General features: G+C 41.6%; 1 protein-coding gene across 5 annotated transcripts in view; it reads right to left on the bottom strand.

The window, feature by feature from the left end:
- TNIP1 (TNFAIP3 interacting protein 1) overlaps positions 1 to 24,593 on the bottom strand; it is an 86,877-nt gene that overhangs the window by 39,480 nt on the left and 22,804 nt on the right. For 3 of the 5 annotated variants that reach the window (XM_058169702.1, XM_058169701.1, XM_058169704.1), the window contains exons 2-3: positions 3,047 to 3,223; positions 996 to 1,118 (exon numbers count right to left, since the gene is read on the bottom strand). In XM_058169702.1, the coding sequence (XP_058025685.1) occupies positions 996 to 1,118; positions 3,047 to 3,185 (262 nt within the window). In that variant the 5' untranslated portion in view covers positions 3,186 to 3,223. The remainder of the gene's footprint in view (positions 1 to 995; positions 1,119 to 3,046; positions 3,224 to 24,593) is intronic. The other 2 variants (XM_058169703.1, XM_058169705.1) reach the window with 1 other exon arrangement.

Below are 24,593 nucleotides of genomic sequence, written 5' to 3'. Positions count from 1 at the left end.
AGCGTACACTATTTCTTTATAAAGTTTCAAAGCAGTGAAAGCAACTTGTCACTTATTGACATTTGAGTGCAGATGCTTCAAGTTATTCAGAATTGGATTGTTATAATTTGCTCTACATGGGGATGCCCACAAAAACTTCAGCTGATCTCAAATAGCAGCCAATGGGCCTACCAGGAACTCTCAGCACTGTTATCTTATACAACTGCTGCATTGGGTGCCAGGATGTTCTCAAGTGCAATTCATGGTGTTGGTTACAAGAATCTATATGCTAGATGTGACCCACCTCCCCCCACGTAGCTTCTGTTGCCCTGTCCAGTAGTTCAGGGAAATCCCCACCCCCATAATGAGGTCTAACCTGAAGATGGTGGTGATGGTTGCATTGGAGGAGAAAGACTGGGGACATCAGACATTTGCTTTTTGTGTTTATTGCATTGACTGGGTTGGGTTTGTTGTTAGTTATTGGATTTTTAAAAATTATTATTATTTTGCTTTTTATTGCCATTGGGCGCCACCCAGAGTTGTTTTTTTTTAAATAGATGGCCATAGAATTCTTTTAAATAAATCAAGATAAACAAACTATTCATCGATTTAGCAACTTGGTCGCTCCTGGTGGCATTAACCCATCAACCTAAGGGTTTTTCTCATCTCTTACTTTTCGAGATTATTTTTTTCCCCACTGGAAATTACCTAGGACAGTTTCCATTGCTCTGTTCATACAGCTATAATTCAATTCCACTGTATTCATAAAGGTGAAAACATGGAATCATTAGAAGAGCTGAGTTCATTTTATGCAAGCTTTCCTATTCGTGTGAATGCTTTTCATATGTGTATTTTATTGCAGAGGCAGAATTGCAGATTTATGTTTCCTGCCCCCACTCAAAACTTCTCTTTTTTTCCAATCTTTTTCAAATTCCATTCCCTTTCTCTTGCACATTAATGCACAAATGTAGGCTTGGCAGAGGGACATTCACATATTTATTCTAATATTCTCATACCTGCTATTTCTTCAAATTTGTCAAAAGAGGAGGCTGATCTCAGCATTTCGTTGTCCCTCACGAGGTCTTCCACTTTTTGACGTAATCTGGACGCTTCTAACTGAGACTCTTCTAATAACTCTCCTAGCAAAACAGAAAGGGTATCATTCGGAGCTTCCTGATCCATGTTCAAATCATTTTTTCTAGCAACACATCATATCTGTAGCCCAGCTTACAATGCTCGCCCCATTGTACTGCATTTTAATCCAATGAATATTTGATAGCTTATCCTTTTCTACATAGAGATGATCCTCGCTTCTCAGCAGAGCAGTCAAATGTTTGTACACTGACAGGATAGTTACCGTATTTTTTGGAGTATAAGATGAACCGGAGTATAAGACGCACCTTGGTTTTTGGGGAGGAAAATAAGAAAAAAACTGATTGGCAGGTGGATCGGCCTCCCAGAATACCCCCAATCAGCTGTTCCCAGAGGTGAATTTTAGCAACAGGTTCCTTGGTTGTGAGCTCTGTGCCTTGCTTTTTTTTTGCCTTTTTTTTTTCTGCCTCTGAAACTCCATTTCAGAAAAAACTTTTTTCTACCTCTGAAAGCCTCCAAAACAGAACTTCAGAAAAAAAGCCTCTGAAGCTCTGTTTGGGGGCTTCTTTTCTGAAGCTTCTTTCAGCCTCTGAAAGCTCTGTTTGAGGCACCCAGATTTTCACCCTCTTTTTGGGGGGGAAAGGTGCATCTTATACTCCAAAAAACATAGTAATTAAGCAAATATCTCTATCTAGGAAAAAGGTAACCTTTTCACTTTACACAAGTGCCTCATTCATGTATACCCATAATTCAGCTTTAATGCTTTAGACTGAGATTTGATTATTTATTTATTTGAGTCTGATCCTGTCTTTATTACCTTATAAGTAACTCAAGGTGGCAAACATATATAATACAGTACTCCTTAATCCTCCTATTTTCCCCACCACAACAACCTTGTGGGGTGGATGGGGCTGAGAGAGAGTGACTGGCCCAAGGTCACCCAGCTGGCTTTCATGATTAAGGCGGGACTAAAATTCATAGTCTCCTGGTTTCTAGGTCACCCTCTTAATCACTGCATCAAACTGGCTCTCTAAAAGTACAGGTGGCTCGGTAGGGCGAGGTAAGAAAGCAGCAATATCAACAGAAATAGAAGCCTATGAAGATGCTTTCGTTTCTTTTCATTCGGAAGTGCTAATGGCAATGAAAGCATTAAACATGTAGGTCTTGTTTGTCTGAATCCAGAGAATTTATCATGCCCAGTTTATGTGCAACATCATAATTAAAATGTCTGGCTGCTATCATATAACTCTTCAATTTGTATTATAAAGTGCAAACAATGTTATTTTGTATTGGTATGAAAAAGGAAAATACGTAGTGGCAGAAACTGCTGTCTTCCTTCTTAAGATATCTATATCTATATCTATATCTATATCTATATCTATATCTATATCTATATCCATATCCATATCCATATCCATATCTATATCTATCTATCTCTATCTCTATCTCTATCTCTATCTCTATCTCTATATCTATATAAATCCCATAAATATACTATTTCTACTTGAGACTAGGCTTCTCTTCCACCATGAAGAAGAAAATCACTTCATACCTTCTGATGCTGTCAGAGGTGATTTTTATCCTCTTTCGCCTACAAAAAGTGACCAATTGCAGCCCATAAATCAACTGATGAGTGGGTACTGCATGGGGGTGGGGGAGAGAGAAATGTGCCCCTTTATAATGCAAAGATTACAAATTGCACTTGTTACACAATTACTTTTCTTCTTACTTGAATTACATTTGCTGTCAGAACACTCCTGCTTATTTTCTACAATAATTCCACAAACAGATGCACCTACTGGCAAAGGGCCTCTTATGCTCCAACTTAACTTCTATGAAGTTGCAGTTTTGAGGGGTTTGGCAATAAGAACGAGATAAAAAGCTGTTTTTCTCTAGGTTGTCACACATATGATGGGATTCCAAAGTCATCAACAATAATAACAAGGAGTCAACTGTGCTTCAATTTCATGCTCACCGTTACCTAGAGATTTAATCCCCTGCATCTTCTCCTTAAGTTTTGCATTTTCTTCCACTAGCTGTTCAAAGGCAGCAGATGCTTCTTCCTGTGTTCCCCCACCAGGGTCATAGATGCGATAAGGCCCCTTGCTTTCCATGACTGCAGATTAATTACTGAATTTCCATGTATTTCTGCCTGATGTGAAAAACAACAAGAAAAAGTTAGCATTCCCGAAGAGAATCATCTAAGAAGATTGAAATATTTAAGAGCATGGGACAGTTTCAGTCAGTGTATCAATAGTCGCCAAAGACATCCTGCCTGCAGATTAGGCCTTTAATAAAAACAAATATTCTGAATTTAGATTACATTTTTTCTAGATATCAATTTCTTGATCAGTGACAACCATCTAGATCATGGGTGTCAAACTCGCAGTGTCACGTTGCCATCACGTGGCATTTTGCGCCATTTTTTCCCTTTGCGGAGCTGAGGTGGGTGTGACCTGTGTGTGTTGCATCCGGCCCATGGGCCACCAGTTTGACACCCCTGATCTAGATCAATGAGGTATGGACATAATATGGTTAGGAAACCTCTATAATAACCAAACATTCCTGGGGCGGCGGGAGGTTGTTGAAATTTTTCTGCCTTTCTCCATATAAAATTTGATGGTTTTTATCCATAGGGATTAATAGGAAATTTAGAGAACAGTAACTGAGAATCGATACAAATGCTACGAGTGGTGCAAGGAGCCATGGAGGAATACATGCTCAGCATTACAAGACCAGATAGAAAGACCTGCTCATGGATTAGAGAACAAAAGAAAGTATACAATATCATCAAGAGAGTAAAAGAATTGAAATGGAAATGGGCTGGTCACATAGCAAAAAGAACTGATGGCAGGTGACCAAGGCACTCATAGAATAAATCTCACTTGATAAAAAAGCATTCACGAAAGAGACCTAAATTGAAATTTAAAATATGTGTGTTATCAGATATGAACAAATCACCCATTGATCAATACAGGCAACCAAAAAGTAAGTGAATCACAAATAGATAAGTAGCTTCTATAGAAACAGGAAAAATATTTTTTCTACGTTACTAAGAAATATATAAGGCCAATATTTAGACACCATTAGTCCATTTCAGCATTTGTGACATGCAACCCAGATCTAAATTTTTATTGCTGAAGTAATTTTGGAAAATCCAAAGAGTCTTGAGACCAAATGTGCTACCGTCCCATGCCTCTCCCGCTGATTCAACTTTTCTGACATTGGTTATCTCCCAATTCCAGTCATTCTAGCATCTTAGGAAAAATGACAATTCTCAAGAAACAACTGCAATTGAGGAGATCCAAGCTTTTAATTCCTGACATTTCACCAATGCCCTCCTACTCACTTCTTGAGAACCCTAGAGGTTTTTCCCCTACATACGGTTTTTTTACAAAGGCTTTGAATTACATTGTTCACATTCGTGCTATCACATGTTGCTCAATGTTTCAGATTACATACTTTTTCCATTCTGATTTATTTACAAAAAATTAATTTGCATTCTGCATTTATACTTCTGATTTGCACATTCTTCATGTAGGCTGTTATTCTCAGGGCAGGCAACTGTGATACAGAAAGAGTAATCAGCATTAATACTTCTAACTCAAAAATCACTATTAAGCAGTATACCTGTAACATTTTCAGATATGTGGTAAATGCTAAACAGATGTAGGAATGTCTTCTAAAACAGGGGTCTCCAACCTTGGTCACTTTAAGACTTGTGGACTTCAACTCCCAGAATTCCTCAACCAGCTTTGCTGGCTGAGGAACTCTGGGAGTTGAGTCCACAAGTCTTAAAGTGGCCAAGGTTGGAGACCTCTGTTCTAAAATGCATTACAGATTAAAGATCTTGGCACTGAACCTAAAAAATAATGCTCTAAGAAATCTGAACTCTTTTTCAATTTAATCTGCACTGAATTATGGCAGGGGGCCAGGCATGTGTTTAAAAAGCTTTAGTTGGAGTAGAAAATGTCATGTAATGATAAACTCATAAGAAATATAATGCTAGATAAGACTAAAGGTCCATTCAGTTCAGCACTCTCTTTTCACATTGAGTAATTAGATGCAGTGGGAAAGCCACAAAATTTGAAAACAAAACATACTTCCCACTCATGTCCTCAGCAATTAAGTTGCCTCCAACTGAAATAATATATAATCACCATGAGTTTTTTTTCTGCCTCTCTCTGATAAAATCCTCCATGCTCCTCCCTTCGATAATCTCAAAACAAAAAGAAGTCAATGTTGTGTATGCTTCATCCATTATGCTGGATTAAGTCAAGTAGAGACAGCAACTTTGTTAGCTGGAGATGATGGGACTTGCAGTCCAACAGGTACATTCTAGAGGACATCGGATTAAGGAAAGTTGTTTAATGAGCAATTCTATGCAACTATATTTGAAATAAATCCTATCAAGGTCTTTAGCACTTCTTCTCCAATAAATTGTTCTTTGAGTACACATTTTACATTACAGTATATTCAACAGCAACTTCACACACAGGAGTATTTTTTTATTATTTAAGTGTGCAATTCTGTTTCAGGTCAGAGACTCAAATCACTAACATTTACATTGGGAATCCCTCATTTTTAAAATATTGGTTTAACTTCATATGTATTACCTCCAAAAATTATCTTTAGATTAGTTAGTGATCCTTCAAATTTCTGAAAAGTATGGCAATCTCAGCTGAATTTGTAACCTAAAAATCTCTATGAAACTGTTACGAAAGCAGCCAATTGCAAAAAGGTTCTAAAATTTTCTTCTCTCTATGAGAATACCTATATGCCTATATAAAAGCACAAACGCATATATACCTATATGCGTTTGTGCTTTGTAATCTCATGCAAATCCGGGTACCTATAGTAAGGACTCCCGTGACAGATGACTACAAGGATGCCAATGGCAGCTATTCTATATCACTGATACTTTTTTTCCCAATCCATACAGAGTTTTTTAGTTAGGGTTGTTGAAAAAAACTCCTATTTCATGTAACTGACTAGTCATATATTTAATGAAAATCAAAACGAAGAGCTAATTAATGCAACTTATAAGTAATGTGCATAAATAATTGATACAAAAGTAGTTGAGCTGGTTTCTACAGTACAGCAAATTAAACTACTGTAATCCTCCACAAAGTTTTCCACCAGTGATTATTTGAAAAATATTCAGCAATACTAGGTACTGGCAAAATTCAATCTTTGCAAAATCCCAGTTTTAATTCTGGTTTCCAGAATAGCATACAATTGGTTAAGTGCTCACTATGTGCTAAGCTAGACTATATTCTTCAAAAAAAACCCACTGAGTTCATTCGAGACACTTAGCTTCTAATAAGCAAAGCAAAATAGATAATGGAAACGGGGCATTTAATTGGATGGGGATAGAAAAAGGCTCCCCAGATTCATAAATTCTCCCATTTCCCCTCAATCTTGGAGACAGAAGGAAAGAAAAGCTGAAGAAAAAGAAAGATGAAACTCTGAGTATCAAATGCTGGGAGTGAAACGCTACATACTGTAAGTAGTTCTGCTCCCTCATAGCAATAGGGTGGCCACTATTGGAACAGAATACGAAACTTGGTTTCCATTCTTGAATTGCAAAATGTGGAAAGTGGGCACTAACTTTAGACAGACTGTAGTGGTTGTCTCAGGTGGTTGAAGATATAGACATAAGCAAAAATTCCTAATTGCTCTTCTTAAGCCCCAGACCTAGTACCTTCTGCATAAAGACAAGGCTTGATGGGCCACCAAATCTACCTTGTTCTTTGTTTGCTTCAAGCATTAAAGCTTCCTGGATGTGCTACAATGACACAGCCAATTGTAGCTATCAGGAAATGGGATGCAAATGTGCATTTTTATTACCATGCAGGAAGAAATGCATGTGGACTTTTCTTATTCTGGCTTACTGCACATCCAAACTGGCTTTGCATTCTGTGGTCTCTGGTGTGTCTGTGTGTACATGTCTGCTCAGCCTCAAAAAAGCAAGCAAACAAAACAAAATAGGCCTTCAACAATGAATATCTTTTACTAGGGATAAAACAAAACAAACAAACAAACAAACAGCCAGACTGCTATGCTAGTCTACCAGGTCACAAAAGGCGAAACTGGAAAGATGGGACCATTAAAAAAAATGATTTTCAGAAAGCACAATTAGCAAGCAACCTCTGTCACCGAATGATGGCATCCAAGAGCTTTTCTTCAGAGGCATTTCCCAGTTGAAAAAACTCCTATTTCATGTAACTGACTAGTCATATATTTAATGAAAATCAAAACGAAGAGCTAATTAATACAACTTATAAGTAATGTGCATAAATAATTGATACAAAAGTAGTTGAGCTGGTTTCTACAGTACAGCAAATTAAACTACTGTAATCCTCCACAAAGTTTTCCACCAGTGATTATTTGAAAAATATTCAGCAATACTAGGTACTGGCAAAATTCAATACTAGGTTCTTTGCAAAATCCCAGTTTTAATTCTGGTTTCCAGAATAGCATACAATTGGTTAAGTGCTCACTATGTGCTAAGCTAGACTATATTCTTCAAAAAAAACCCACTGAGTTCATTCGAGACACTTAGCTTCTAATAAGCAAAGCAAAATAGATAATGGAAACGGGGCATTTAATTGGATGGGGATAGAAAAAGGCTCCCCAGATTCATAAATTCTCCCATTTCCCCTCAATCTTGGAGACAGATGGAAAGAAAAGCTGAAGAAACAGAAAGATGAAACTCTGAGTATCAAATGCTGGGAGTGAAACGCTACATACTGTAAGTAGTTCTGCTCCCTCATAGCAATAGGGTGGCCACTATTGGAACAGAATACGAAACTTGGTTTCCATTCTTGAATTGCAAAATGTGGAAAGTGGGCACTAACTTTAGACAGACTGTAGTAGTTGCCTCAGGTGGTTGAAGATATAGACATAAGCAAAAATTCCTAATTGCTCTTCCTAAGCCCCAGACCTAGTACCTTCTGCATAAAGACAAGGCTTGATGGGCCACCAAATCTACCTTGTTCTTTGTTTGCTTCAAGCATTAAAGCTTCCTGGATGTGCTACAATGACACAGCCAATTGTAGCTATCAGGAAATGGGATGCAAATGTGCATTTTTATTACCATGCAGGAAGAAATGCATGTGGACTTTTTTTATTCTGGCTTACTGCACATCCAAACTGGCTTTGCATTCTGTGGTCTCTGGTGTGTCTGTGTGTACATGTGTCTGCTCAGCCTCAAAAAAGCAAGCAAACAAAACAAAATAGGCCTTCAACAATGAATATCTTTTACTAGGGATAAAACAAAACAAACAAACAAACAAACAGCCAGACTGCTATGCTAGTCTACCCAGGTCACAAATGGAGAAACTGGAAAGATGGGACCATTTAAAAAAAATGATTTTCAGAAAGCACAATTAGCACGCAACCTCTGTCACCGAATGATGGCATCCAAGAGCTTTTCTTCAGAGGCATTTCCCAGTTTACATAACCCGCCTATTAGGATTCAGGAATGCTGGGGATTTTCCAGCTAAGAGTTGAAACCTGACAGAATCAACAACTAGAATAGCAATTAAATTTTGGGTGGCTCAGAGAGAATGGGATTTCCCCCCTAGAGAAGAGAGATCTCAGAAACTAACAAAACAAACCTAAATCTTCTTCATTTAGCAGAGTTACTTCAGTGAACTTCCCTTACCAGCTTGCATCTTCCTAGGGTGCTAAGAAAAGAGTGAGAAATTCCAACTGATACCTTAAGTTCTTGACTACAAAATTTACCTATGTCCCAGGTCTAAACCTACGTATTTGGTTTGTATCAGCATGACTTTAGTGAAGAGAGCAAACCCTTTTCGTTATGCTGTTCAATGAGATCCAGTTTCAGAATAATATTTCAGGGTAGTTTCTGAAGGACTGACTTCCTTATAAAGAATATTAAATATATGTGCTTGCAAATATAAAGATATTAAAACATTATAGAAAGTGAGTAGGGGTTATCAGTCCTTCTAAAAGATGTCAAAACTTCACCATGAATTGTACACATTACAGTAAAAGCAAAGCAAATTTCTACATTATCAGTTCAGTTCTGTAGTGCAGTACTTACTTTCTTTCTTGATAGCCAACTCATCAAGAGAATATCCTGCTGGTTTTAATCGCTGTACAAATAAATATTACTATACAAAGCAAAAGTAAAGATGAACTCAAATTCAAATATTTAGCAAGTACACTATTAGGCTGATGACAGATTTGATTCATTGCTCTGCCTTAATTTTCTGATAAGTTTTATGCACTTAAAGGGTTTACATCTACAGAACATACTAAAATACATACACTGTATTCCCATTTATCAATAAATTATAAATCACTGATATAGCAATAAATTGGAAATAAGAGTATCTTGCAGTGAGATCCTGTAGATGTCACCAAACATCTAAGAAGATACTTAGATGAGAGACAGATATTGCTGTACTAGCACATATTATTTAAAAAGCACAATAAGTTCAATGAGATGTGTACTTTCCAACTAACAGTGAGTTGTCCAACTTTGCAGATAATTTTGCTCAGGATGAAACAAATCACAGTGGTTGTGAAGGATTCCAGAAGCAGCTCTTTAAAATGGCTGAAGGATTGTTAACAGCAAAAGAAATAATGGTCAACTGCTGCACAGTTAAAAAGCTCTACTTGACATACAACTCGGTGGTATCTGCATTGTTTATCACTACCCAGAAAAATGATCTTGGGTTCATAGTAGATAGTTCAACGAACATGTCAATTTGGTTTGCAGCAGCTGTGAAAAGGGCAAACGCCATGCTAGGAATCATGAGGAAAGGTTTTTAAAGTAAAAACCATTTTATTTTACACAAATATATGGTAGGTTTGCAATTCTAATTATCGCACTTGGGAAGATAATAGAGCCGGGGGGAGGAGCCAAAGAAGGCAACAAAAATAATTAGATGGCTTGAAAAAAATGTATAGAAAAAAGACAACTAAGGAAGGGCATGATCGAAGTGTATAAAATCATTCATGGCATACACAAGGTAGATATAAAATATTTCTCTCTCTCTTCAAACTTTAGTAGTGCCATCCAATGAGACTGACTAGAGAGAGATTCAGAAGAGATAGTGATGGCCACCAACTGGAATGGCTTTTAAGAGTGGTAGGATAAGTTCATGGTGAACAGGTCTACCAAGAATTATTGGCTTTGAAAATTCAAGGTTTTTCTCCAAGTTACCTGAACATGCTCCCAAATACCGCAAAAGAACGGTTAGTGGGAGAAAGATATATCTTTGCCTCCCATTTGTGGGTATTGTAAAGGCATCCAACTAGCTGTTGTTAGAAACAAAAATACTGAACTAAAATAGGCCAGACTGGCCCTATCACCTATCTGCTAGAACAGGACAACTCAGGTAGCACATATATTTTGCAGCCAGGAGGTACTAGTTTCCCTTGCCATCATAACTATGTACAGCAGGAAAAACACCCTCAATAATACCAGGCTAAATGAGTCAGTGATCTGATATTTCTTTTTGCTCAATTAGCAGGAACAAATGGTTGGATAACTGACAGTTCTGATCATATGCTTAAGCAAATCCTATCTTTCTTTTGATGCTGAATGCCACATAGTAACAGCCATTGACTTTTGCAGTTGTTTCGCAGAAGAATCTGGCAAGCCAATGCTGGAAATGGAATGAAAGATCAAAGTAGTGCTTGGTTTAACGCAGCAGGATGCTTCTCATGGTATCTTATGATAGATATCATTTGTGAGATATAAATTTTTAAACCCTGTGTACTGTTGGCTTATTTTTTTTTAGTGGTATGCAAAAAGAGAGGGAGAGGGAGGGAGAGGAAGAGAGATCCATGAAAGCACAATTTCTTCTGCACTAAAAAAAACTAGCCTTAGATAAACATTCACATCATATTATACAATTAAATTATTAATATATGTCATTTTACCTAACTCTCATAAAAGGGGGAAATTAAGCACGTACTAATTTGTGGCCCCCATTTTTTTTAAAAAGTCTGCAAACAGGTTCTCCTGGCTATAAACAGATTACTCAAACCCAGAAACATAGTTCATTAGAGAAATAGCATCTTCTTCCATTTTGGTATCTTATAATTAAAGAAATCCACTGTAATGCAGCTCAAAAATACCAAAACACATTGGAAAAATGAGTACTTCAGAATAAACTTAATATGTGAAATTCTGAAAATTCTTTCCAAAGGAACCCTCTATTAATCGAGATACCTCATATAAACCAAAGTTGCATTTTGAACATCTCTATTACAACTATTTGTTGAACCCAACAGTTTCTTCTTTAAAAAGATGTAAAGATATCCAGTATCCATGAAATAATGGTAGTTTCCAATCCATATATGGCAAAATGGATTCCCAGTTTGGAAGATGTCTATGAAGATGCTCAGTCATCCAGGACATAGTTATTCCAAAAATGCTTTTTCAGAAGGCTTTCACTAGACTTTGTTTTTTCTTGAAGATGTTTCGCTTCTCATCCAAGAAGCTTGAAAAAGCACTTTTGGAGATTTTGAGATCAACATGTCAATTTATTTAAAGACCTCTCTCATATCACGCTCAGAGTATCACCACTACAGAGCTGTTTTGGTAACAGCGATAACCATTATAGCTCTATTTTGTATCCTAGCATCATGGTCCCATCAGATTCCAGTTCAGAGGAGGAGTTGGAACTGGGACTATCCAATGGGGATGGCACATCTACTCTGGAATGTTTGGAGAGTCCAGGGGCTGAGGATGATGCTATCCAAGGCCCCTCCGGCATTGGGGAAGGTGGTCCACTGAACAGGGAGCTGCCTGTCCACACAAACATGTGACAGGATCAGCTGCAGACAGGAAATGGTGTTGAGAGGCAGCAGGTAGTATAGTATAGCCTTTACTGTCACTGTACATCATATATACCACGAAATTGGTTAGATCCCAATTTGATGAGAAACAGCTGCCTCCCCCACTCAATCCGAGGGCACAGAGAGTGGATTGGAGGCAAGCTCAAAGGAGACCTATGAGTCTGCCCTTCCTCACAAGGAATACCTGGCTTCTGATTTAAGAAGAAGCTGGGGGGAAGAGTTCTTTATTGGGAACAATTGTTTATCTTCATCTTGTATTTCCCCAGTCTTGAAAAAAAATCCCAATTTGAATTGTGTTTCTGCCTTGTGGACTCTGGACCTCGCCTTGTGGACCTTGAATCTTCGTATGACTTACGGACCTTGCCTTGTGGATTTGACCTCTTCCTTTGTGAATTAGCTTTGATGGTTATTGGCTTATATTTGTGGGACTGTGTTGCACTGACTGTGGGTGGCTGTCTTCAGGGAAGTTTGGGATGGAGCTTTACCATCCATTGTAGGGCCATTTGTTATGGAATTAGCAGAGCAATAAAGGACTCTATCCAAGCCTGCCACTGCCTAGGTGACCTGGGTCATAACACCTAGTTTGTTAAATCCTCTAACAAAAGAGAAGATTCTGAGACATTTAGGGCTTTACTGACCCATATTTAGACATTAAAATAAAGATGAAGATACCAATGTTCTTTTGGGCAAATTGAGTGGTATTGCAACCACTCAAATCTCAAATATTCAACCTCAAATCTTACTAATCGATCTTAGTTACAAACTTTTCCAAGGTTTGCTGCAGAAAAATCACCTCGTTCTTTCCAAATCTGGATTCCCAAAGTTCATCAGGATCAAATTGGAGTTGGCATGTTACTGCATATCACACCTCTCCTGTAGCTAATAGAGTAGGAGGGGAAATTCCAGACTTGCCAAGCAGGTTAGGCCTCAATATTTTCCAAGGATATTAAATGTGCCAATTTCAAGATGGCACATGAAGGCAAGCTCTAGTGAGGAAAACTTCCTATTCCCTAATCCCAGAAAGAAATTAAATAAATTTAATGGCATAAATTTAAATCCTGAATATTAAAAAAGCTTATTTGAGAAATGAAGTTTCCAAAAAGAAAAATGAGCAGAAATGTCTCCCCACCTTAACCCGTAAAATACTGAATTTCTAATAAGATACATCAGACTCCTTAGTAGCTGCCTGAATGAAAGTAATTCTTTTCAGGCAAGATCATCACACTTTAGCAAGATTTATTGAGATGAAAAGGATGCGATTACAAAAAATTCAGCAAGTGAATTATTTCCCATTTACAATCAATGTAATAATGGAAAGTCTAGTTTTTTAATAATAGCAAACTCGTGACCTACTAGGACATGGATCTTTTCACTAGTAACATAGAAGCTGATATCTGGCAGTTTACAAAACAGTCTTCAAAACAGTTTACAAAATATATGTTTTATAAACAGGTACATCCAAAATGTGCAATGTGTGAACCATTCCATGCACGACACAGCTGGTTTTGAGTGGTCTATGACTGAACTGAAATACAGTATGTATGTTTTGTGTGTTTAAAACTGTACACAGAATGAAATGGGAGCATTATAGTCCAGATATGGACTGACATGAAGTTGTTTTGGGAATAAGTGATTCAGAAGGTAAGAGCAAGCAAAAGACAAAAATACTGATGTCAGTAGCTGACGGTTGTGGGAAAGGAAGGCACTGAGAAGATCAGGAGCAGGCAGATGGGATATGTTGCACGGAGAAATATTAAAAAGAAGGGAGAGAGCATTTAACAATGGGATCTGAGTTTGGCTGAAACTAGAACATTTTTCTTTTTGCTAAATTGTAACCAATTTAAAATAAAGTTAGCTGAACTTCCAGAATGAGATTTCATGCTCACTGGGGAATTCTAGGAGCTGAAATTAATTAAAGTTGCCAAGGTTGAGAAACACTGCTGTGGATATTCTCAGCCTAAGGTAAATCCCTGCCTTCAAACCCCATACAAACTTTCAAGGGAAAAAACAACTGCATTCTTCTTGCTTTATATCAATTCAACACAACCACCCAACAACAGCCTCTTAGAGCAGATGGCACAAAAAGAATCCTTTTATCTGCTTGGCACATGATATATTCATCACTGTAATCCCACTTTGCCAGCTGAGAAAGCAAATCGGGGAGGAGAGTATAGATTGAGGTTCAGCTGATAATGAAACAGAAGGCGTATCAAAGCAATGAGAAAGAGTCATTGGTTCATGAGTAATCTATCTATTTCTGGAGATTCCCAGCAGCTGACTGGAAATTGATCAAGAAATATAGTCAGTCTATGTTTGCATGCACAGAGAATATTTAAGTGCACTAATCTTGGAGGATAGATAACATTTTCCATAATAGGATATTTTCTTTTGAAGAATCGGGGACCCAGAGAACTTTCGGGGATTAGGTTTGTAGCAGACAACTGCCAAACATAACAACTGAAACCTTACAATTATCCCAGTTTGAAACAATGTGGCATGAACACTGAATGATGAAGTTGCCACCCTTTAATGATCTGGGGAGGGTTGAGGGAGGAAATCAGCAAATACTGTACAGATTGGACATTGGTCCTACCTGAATGTCCTTTCTCTGTTGGCGGGACCAGCAGCCAGGCATGGGAGTGACTCGGTCTGTATCCAATGGGATCGAGTCTGCTAGTTGAAAAGCACCTCCTCCTCCTGGTGCCTTCCAGCTTTCGGACGAGGATGATGCGGCAGACCGACGCACTGAGCTGTAAAACAGGAACTGCAAGAATATGCTATTATGCCCTCCCCCCCCCCGGCATATGACCATGAGAGCCCGAATGACCTCTATAGAAGACAGGAACCGGGCGTTCAGGGAGGGGCTGGCTGCTGGTCCCGCCAACAGAGAAAGGACATTCAGGTAGGACCAATGTCCATTCTCCAGCAGGGCGGGACCAGCAGCCAGGCATGGGACATACCAAAGCAAGTCCTATCGGGAGGGATCCGCCCGGTCCGGGTTAGAACCCCCTTCTAGGACCCTTTGGAGAACCCTGCGAACGCCGCATCAGCAGATGCATAGGAATCGATCTTGTAATGGCGTATGAATGGATTCGGAGAAGACCATGTGGCTGCTTTGCAGATTTCCTCTAACGGAGCCTGAGTGGCCCACGAGCTGAAGTAGCCGCTTCTAGTAGAATGCGAGTGATGCGACTTGGAACAGGAATTCCCTGAATCTGATATGCTCTGGCAATGCATGCCTTAAGCCATCTACCGATGGTAGAGGAAGATACCTTAAGGCCGATGGTGGTTGGTTGAAAGGACACAAGAGAGCCTCCGTCCTCCTGAGAGAGGCGGTACGCTTGATATAAATACGGAGGGCTCTCCGGACATCTAGGGTATGCCAGGACCTTTCCAGCCGTGTACCGGATCTGGAGAAAAGTCGGGAAGAATGAGCTCTTGTGATCTATGGAACAGTGAGTTAACTTTAGGCAGGAAGGTAGGATCTAGCCGGAGGACCACCCTATCTGAGTGAAAACGCAGAGATCCGCCCTGGTGGAAAGGGCAGCAAGTTCAGAAATTCTGCGAGCTGAAGTAATGGCTACTAGAAAGGCCACCTTATATGTCAAATATTGCAGGCCACACTCCCAAAGGTTCGAAGGGGCCCTTGGTGAGGGATGTTAGAACCTTCGTGAGGTCCCAAGATGGATACCTGTGGACTACCGGAGGACAAAGGTTGGTTGCTCCCCTCAGAAATTGACGGATGAGGGGCCGGTGGGCTAGGGAGCGTTTAGCACCGCAAGTTAAAATAGAAGAGAGAGCAGCTACCTGTCGTCGAAGCGTGTTCGCTGCCAAACCTTGTTCCAATCCGTGTTGAAGGAAGATCAGGATAGTGATCGAGAAGCGTTGGTAGGGTCTATGTTCTTGCTTGAACACCAGGTGTAGAAGGTGCGCCACGTCGAGCCGTAGATGCGAATGGTGGAACTGCGACGAAACGCCTGGATGGTGTTGGCGGCGTTGGCAGGTACATGTCTCTTCCTCAGGAGGCTCCGCTCAAGCGCCAGGCGGTCAGCTTGAACCACTGAGGGTCCGGATGAGTCAGCTGCCCTTGGCTGAGCGAGATCTTGGTCTGAGGAAGTTTCCACGGGGGAGCCACTGAGAGAGCCACCAGGTCCGCAAACCACGGGCGCCGAGGCCAGTGTGGAGCCAGCAAGATGAGTTCCGCCTGTTCCCTCAGCATCTTCCTGATAACCTTGGGTATTGTCGGAATGGGAGGGAAGGCATAAAGGAGGCCGGGGCCAAGGGCTGCGCAGGCGTCTATGCCCTCCGCCCCTGGACTGGGTACCTTGAGAAGAACCGATCCAGTTGACGATTGTCTCGAGTGGCAAAGAGGTCTACCAGCGGGTTCCCAGGCGGAGTGTGATCTCGAGGAACATATCCGGATTCAGTCGCCACTCCCCCTGGTCGACTGAGACTCGGCTGAGCCAGTCGGCCTGTGTGTTTGCCACCCCTGATATATGAGAGGCCCGTATGGACCTCAGGTGAGCCTCCGCCCAGAGACCCAGTTGCACTGCCTCTTGCAAGAGAGGCTGAGAATGGGTTCCCCAGGCGGTTCACATGAGCCTTTGCGCCACATTGTCCGTTAATACTAGAATGTCTTGATTGAGAACAATGTCCTGGAACGATAGTAAGGCCAGATGAATGGCCCTGAGTTCTAACCAGTTTATGTTGTGGGTCAGGTCCCTTGGGGACCACTGACCCTGAGCCATGTTTGATCCCAGATGGGCGCCCAGCCATGAAGACTGGCATCTGTTGTCAAGATTAGGCGTTGGGGTTCCTGAACTCTCTGCCCTTTGACAGGGCTGGGAGATCCACCATAAAAGAGAGTGTCTGACTTGTTGTGGAAGTTGGACAAGTATTGGTGTCGTAGCTGTGTGTGCCTTTTGATAGGGGAGTAGAAACCACTGCAGTGTCCTGCAGTGGAGACGAGCCCAAGGTACAATGCCGATGCAGGAGACCAGTTTCCCCAAGAGTTGGGAAAGGGTCTTTAAAGGAATAAGGCGTCTCTTGGTTACCCCCCTGACTAGATTCTGTAAATTGGTGAGACGCTCCTGTGACAGATAGACCCGGCCCTCTATCGTGTCTATGATGGCCCCTAAGTGTTGGATTCGATTCGTAGGATGTAAGTGACTTTTGGCCTTGTTGATCGAGAAGCCGTGGGCTTCTAGAACCTGAATGGTTGTGGACAAATCCGCTGCCGCCAGGGTCTCTGATCGAGATTGAATAAGGAGATCGTCCAGATAAGCCTGGATTCTGATTGAATAGCCCGGAGATGCGCTGTGAGAGCGGCCATTAGCTTTGAGAAGACCCTGGGGCCGAGGAGAGCCCGAATGGAAGGGCACAATATTGGTAATGGAGACCCCCGTGGCAGAAGCGGAGGAATCGTCTGTGAGCCGGAAGGATAGGGACGTGTAAGTATGCCTCCGTCAGGTCTACTGACGTGAGGAAGTCCCCCTCCCTGATGCTCTCCAAGATGGACTGGAGTGACTGCATCTTGAACCGCCTGTAGACTATGTGGCGGTTCAGAGCCTTCAGGTCGAGGATTGCTCTCCATCCCCCCGAGGGCTTTGGAACTATGAACAGTCGGGAGTAAAACCCCCGACCGTGCTGATCTCGTGGCACCGTTTGGATGGCCTGAATTGAGAGAAGATGTTTTATGGCCGATGCCACGAGCAGCCGTTTTGCAAGACAACGGTCACCTGACGAAATGGCCCGGGGTGGAGAGGAATTCCAGGGATGGACCGAACCTGATTGTCTCCCTGACCCAGGAGTCCGAGGTGGACTCCTCCCATTGGCTGGCGAAGAGCGCCAGTCTGCCCCCAATGGGAGGGACGGGCAAGCAGTCAACGTGAGCGTCTGAATGGGCGACCTCTCCCCCCCCGAAAGGGCCGCTTGGAGGGACCCCTCTGGCCTTGACCTGCCTGTCTATCCTGCCTATCCTGTCTACCCTGTCTGGGGGAGAAGGGTCTTTGGGTTCTGGAGTTTCCAAAGTTAGAATCAGCCGCTCTGAAGGGACGAAAATATGGGGTTGGTCTGGAGTCTGAACGGCGGGACATGCTTGGAAGGATTTTGCGCTTGTCCTTGGTCTCTATAAGTAAAGGATCCAAGGCTGCTCCAAAGAGTGAGGTCCCCGAATAAGGGGCTGAGGCCAACCTCCATTTGTTTTGGCGTCGGCTTGCCAACGCCTAAGCCAGAGAAGGCGGCGTGAGGATACTGTGGAACCAATCGATTTGGCAGCAAATCGAGAAGCATTCAGGGTGGCATCGGCTGAGTATTCGATGGCAGCTATAATCTTGTTTAAGTCCTGATGTGACCGAGTCAGTGACTGGTAAACGGTCCCGCAACTGTTTTAACCATAAAGGGCCGCCTATTAAAGAAAGAGGCCGAGGAAGAGGCCCTAACGGCCCAGGCAGCCGCCTGATGACTCTTAATCAGGGTTTGTTCGGCCCGTTTGTCTTCCGGGCGAAGGGTTTCCTCTGGAGGACCTGTGACCACAGATGGCCCTGCTAATGCAACTACTGGGGCATCAACTGTGGGGATTTGCAGTAATTTAAGGAAGTTAGGTTCCAAATTATACAAGCGACGGTCCAAGGCATTAGGATTAGGACCAGTTATAGGAGTGTTCCATTGCCTATCGACTACTTCCACAAAGAGCTTGGGGCAGGCACCTCTTCTGACTCGACCACGGAACTGAAAACAAGTCCATGGGTGGATCAGTGGTCTCTGAGGTGGGAATTGGGGCCGGTCGGGCCACTCCCAGCCGGGAGTGACCTTGGCCTTGTGTAGCAAAGACCGAAATAATTGTGGGTTGAAGAGACCCACAAAGGAGGGTTGGTCTGGAACCAAATCCTCATCCTCAGAGAGGTTCTCATCCCTAAGGTCCCCTTCATCCCCCAGTGAGGCCCGAGATGGAGAATGAGCCTGGAAATCTTCAGCTTGAGGTGTGGAGTAGTCCTGCACCAAATCGTGACTAGTTTGGGATGCTACATATTCTGAAACCCATGAATGGGTTCTTGTCTGCCTGGAAGCAGTAATACCCCTCTGAACAGCAGCTGCAATCATTTCTGCCATAACTGCAGGGTCATTAGCCACTGGGGCAACTGCCTGGTGACTCACAGGCCCCATTGGAATAGTGGCACTAGAAGGAACCTCTGCTGACTCAAGTACTGGCGGGCTGCAGGTAAAACCTCCATTTCAGATACAGAAATAGGACAGAATAAATCAGAATTGGGCAGAGGTTGGGATGAGTCTACAGATATATCAGGAGATAAAGTTAATGGAGCCCCAGGAGACTGCACAGGAGGCTGAACTGGTAAGGAGGTGGATTGCTGTTCCTGTATAGTATCAGCAGATTCCCTCACTGCCCTAGCAATGGCCCTATCCATAGCCTTCTGGCGTTGTAGGGCCTTCTTTTCAGAAGTCTTAGAAATAGCCTTTTGGGGCTTAGAAATGGAGGATTGAAGTGTCTCTGACCTTGTGGGTGCATGAGAGCTCAAGCACTAGGCCCTGGGCTTGGACTGGTCTGATGTTGCTTCCTTTACTAGGCCGGACTGGAGGAACGGCGGCCATCTTGAAAGGCCTAACCGATAGTTAGGCCTCAAACTACGTGGACAAGGCCTGGATGCGAGGCCTATGAGCCTTTAGAGGCCCAAGCCAAGGCCTATTACAGAAATGACCTAGGACAAATTATAATTAAATTACCATTTAAATAAAAATTCAGTGGGGAAATTTTTCCATTCTCTAGGGCCTACTAGGTATTTTGCCACGTGGCTAGTAAAACCGGAGGTGGCTAAAAGGGTAATCATACTCACAGACTGAAGGCCTCAGTGAGTGGCCGGAGAGCCAGTCGAAGATCGATGCAGAGGCCCTGCTGAGTCACCAAGCGATCGGGAATGAAGCCCGGGAGCGCCCACGAAGATCCGGTGACTGGAAAATAGGCCCATCAATGGCCTGATTAAAGACGCCCCAGAGCTCAGGTAAGGGCAGGCTGGCCGGCCTAGACCCTTTTATGGGTAGGCCGAGGCGATCGGGAAGCACCCGGGAGCGCCCAAACTTAATATTAATTAAAGCCGCCACGCGGCTGTGTTTTAAATTCGGCAGCCGAATTTGCCAGCCACGGGAGGCGAATTGAGGCCTAACAGCCTCCCGTTCTTCCAGCAGCTTATGCTGTCCCCAGCGGTATCGGGCTGAATCGCCTTTCTCGCTGGGGAGGGGAGAGCTCACCTACAATGGGAGCCTCAACCCCTATACCAGCAGCTGAAGGAATAAATAGGGCTGAATCGCCTCCTAATTACTTAAGAAAAGCTTACTTTGGGAAGAATTCAAAGGGAAGCAGCTCCGAAGTGCGTCTGTTCCCAATCAGATCGAGTCTGAAAGCTGGAAGGCACCAGGAGGAGGAGGTGCTTTTCAACTAGCAGACTCGATCCCATTGGATACAGACCGAGTCACTCCCATGCCTGGCTGCTGGTCCCGCCCTGCTGGAGAATGTACCAGATTAGTAACTGAATCTCACAAGATAATCAAGCATAATTATTAATGCAATATACATTTTCTCATTTTGTTGCAACTAATTGAACTACCTGAACGTCACAGGTTCCAAGTATCTCACTGAGCAGCAATTTCTACAGTCTCAACTACAATGACAACAATATATATTGTACATTATTTTACTAATAATGGGCTGCTGGGGTAGTAATTTGTAGGAACCAAAAATATCATAATTAATCTATTTGATAACCTTACAATTCCATTATTAACTAACATCATTAGAAAACAGATATTTGGGAAATGAAGAAGGAACCTTCACTCTGAACTTAAAACACCAAACAAGCACATATTCACATACCAGTCAAGCAGACAGAGATACTTAATAGGCTAGATAAACTCTGTTTAGGGATCACTAAAATTTAATAACCTTATTCTGATATATGGTTGTTCTCATAAATATGGGGATGACTTCAAAATGATGCTCACATTGTTAATAAAGGGCATATATCTCTGTAAACATTTGTATAAAGTTTACAGGACAAGTTTTAACTTACTAGATATGTAACAATACACTTACATTAATATACGTACCATTTCATGGTGCTTTGCAGCCCTCTCTGAGCAATTTCCAGAGTCAGTATATTGCCCCCAAAAATCTGGGTCCTCATTTTACTAACTTTGGAAAGATGGAAGGCTGAACCAACCTTGAGCCGGTTAGAATCAAACTGCAAAATTTCTGGCAGTCGGTAGTCACTAGAATTAGCCTGCAATGCTGAATGCTAACCACTATGGCACCATGGCTCTTATATACAATAACTTTTTAGATACCTTCTTGCAAAATATCGAAGATTCTCAGGGTAAAATTTAGATTGATTTACAGTGCAATGCTATAGATAACAACTGCTTTTTGTTATGCCTATTTCTGTAAGCATTTAATCTGCAGAAGAATGAAGAGATCAGGAGACCACATCTGAAAGCAAAATACACTTTGTTTTTCAGTGATAAATGAATGTCTCTCTTCTTTCATGTGGAATTTAATCAAAGTATGTAGAAATCATTAATTTGATTAGCTTTAGTAGTTATTTTGATTCGTCTAGTATGCTTCTGTAACAGATATAACACCTTGAACTATGAACTGTGCAATGCAGCTAATGAATGCACTTTAAGTTTCCATGGGAATGCCAATCAGATGACTAAATGCTTCCCACTGAAACTAATTAGGATTTCTACTGTATTCCTATTCATAATAACTTGGAAATAAGATCATTTAGTACATTAGTTCTCATACCTGAGATGTAATATGCGAGTATACTGCATGGCATAGGGCCAGGTTACCTATGGTTTCGCCCCGTTACCAATTTGTCCCACTTGTTCAAGCAGGGAAGGCATGCTACAGACCGCATTAGTCAGAGAACTTCAACTGGTGGGGATCAAGGAAGAGGGTCTTTTTCCACTGCCCATGTTTTGTAGAAAATCTTGCCCTCAGAGGTGAGGAAAACCCCCAATTTCTTGGCTTCCCACAGCCGGGTCAAAACTTGGCTATGTAGCCTAGTGTGAGGAATACAGGGGCCTACACAGCTGAGGTTGGTTGAGAAACCCTCCCCCAACTCTTAGACCTCCCATCTTGGAACTCTCCATCTTACACAATTTTCTTAATGTTGTTTTACACGTTTACATTTTTGATCTTAAATTATTTAGTTTGTAATGTTTTATTGTATTGATTAAAATGTATACCACTCAGATCCCCTTTGTGAGGAGATGGCCAGTTAAAAGAGAGAGGGAGGGAGGGAGGGAGGGAGAGCACACCTCTTAGAATATACTTCCAACAGCAGGCTGAAAATATATTGACCTAAAATAATTATATGCCAACCAAATACCAAATTTAAACAGCATTGCAATAGTGGCAAAAACAGCATTCACAGCAACGAATAAAATAAACTCACATAAAATATGTAATACATATACATACATACATACATACATACATACATAAAATCTGCACCACCTGCAATACACCATCATTACCAAAAAGGTCTAGCAGTGGTGTTTAGCCCATGCCATAATAGGTCAAAGTCATTATGGGTCAAAGTCATTATCTTTAAGTGGGGCCCAAAATCCACTAGGACTCAATGAAGATGGTTAAGCGTTGGCATAACTTCACTCATGACTCCTAATTTCAATTAAGAGTCTCACAGTCATGAGCTGAATTTAGTGAAATTTAGTTTCTACTTGCATCCAGCTCTTTGCCAAGGAACAGTTGCCCCATGGAGAGGTCCTAGTGGACAGTTCTAACTATCCCATTATACAAAACCAAAGGAATCACTACCATGTGGTAGAAATACCATGGATCAGGGGTGGGCAATTATGGCAACTTTACGACCTGTGGATTTCAACTCCCAGAATTCCTGAGCCATCCATACAGCCATACTGATTTAGGAATTCTGGGAGTTGAAGTCAACAGGTTGTAAAGTTGCTACAGTTGCCCACCTCTGCCATAGACAGAAAAGACTTCCATGTAAAAGCCCTGTTGTCTTATCCCACAGAGTAACATAATCTAGGGCAGAGTTGCATAATATTCAACTGGATGCTTTGGGAAGCTCACCAGTGAAGCTCACCAGACTGGACTACCAGGTGATCCTCCATTCCAGTCACCTTTCAGCAGGCAGTATTTATGATATGCTGCCTACAATTTAGGAAATAGCAAATAGCTATCAGTATTAAACACCACTGCTATCCTGATTTTCCATGAATCTGTCCAGTCTCTTTTAAAACTATCCAAACCAGCTACCATTACCGTAACTGTGACAGTGAATTTCAGAGTTTAACAGTGACTTGTGTGACAAAGTTTTCCATTCTGCCAGTTGCAAATCTTCCCTCATTTAGTTTCACTGATATTTATTTTACTGAAATGCCAATAAAACGAGTCCTTTCCTGTTCTATTTTTTATCATTTCCTCTGTTAAGTTAGTAAGTTTTCTACTTATAGCTTCATTTTTGGACTTCTGGAATACATACATCTATTTAATTTCCTACAGCAATTTTTTTCAACCATAGCATACCTAAGATGACAGGACTTCAATGTCCATAATTCCTCAGCCACTATTCCCCAGAATTCTGGACATCGAAGTCCAGACATTTAAGATTGCCGAGCTTAAGAAACTCTGATCTGTAGTGTTCAGGTCTTGATAGAATTGGTCCTGGTAGAAGGCCCAGTTCATTAGACTTTTTTTTGGGGGGGTGGGATGCTTCTTTTCAACTTCTCAGTCTAATTCTCAGTCATTTGCACCTCTATAACTGTCTGGTTCGGTTCTGCAACCCAACAAGAAAAACACAGACTTCAGAGGATAATTAGAACTGCAGAAAAAATAATTGCTACCAACCTGCCTTCCATTGAGGACCTGTATACTGCACGAATCAAGAAGAGGGCCGTGAAAATATTTGCAGATCCCTCGCATCCTGGACATAAACTGTTTCAACTCCTACCCTCAAAACGACGCTATAGAGCACTGCACACCAGAACAACTAGACACAAGAACAGTTTTTTCCCGAAGGCCATCACTCTGCTAAACAAATAATTCCCTCAACACTGTCAGACTATTTACTGAATCTGCACTACTATTAATCGTTTCATAGTTCCCATCACCAATCTCTTTCCACTTATGACTGTATGACTATAACTTGTTGCTGGCAATCCTTATGATTTATATTGATATATTGATCATCAATTGTGTTGTAAATGTTGTACCTTGATGAACGTATCTTTTCTTTTATGTACACTGGGAGCATATGCACCAAGACAAATTCCTTGTGTGTCCAATCACACTTGGCCAATAAAAATTCTATTCTATTCTATTCTATTCTATTCAAGAGTGCTGGGGTTTTCTAGTAGATTTCCATTCAAATTCTTCTCAGTTTTTTTTTTGTTTTTTTTTAGATCAGTCAGGATCAGCTTGGTGCCGTGACAACTGTAGCTAGAATTAATGATGACTTTAAAAAAAAAGCTGAAAGGGAACTCATTTGGAAAGAGATATGCACCTTGGCACTTTCAAGATGAAACGCTCCCCCTCATACTAAGGTCATGAGACAGCCATGTCTGCAGGTGCAAAAGAAGAAACCACAAAGCAATTCTGCCCACCTATTCTCCGCTTCACCCAC

The sequence above is a fragment of the Ahaetulla prasina genome, chromosome 2 (genome assembly GCF_028640845.1).
Source record: "Ahaetulla prasina isolate Xishuangbanna chromosome 2, ASM2864084v1, whole genome shotgun sequence".
Lineage (NCBI taxonomy): Eukaryota > Metazoa > Chordata > Lepidosauria > Squamata > Colubridae > Ahaetulla > Ahaetulla prasina.
This window is presented reverse-complemented; position numbering and strand designations above follow the sequence as displayed.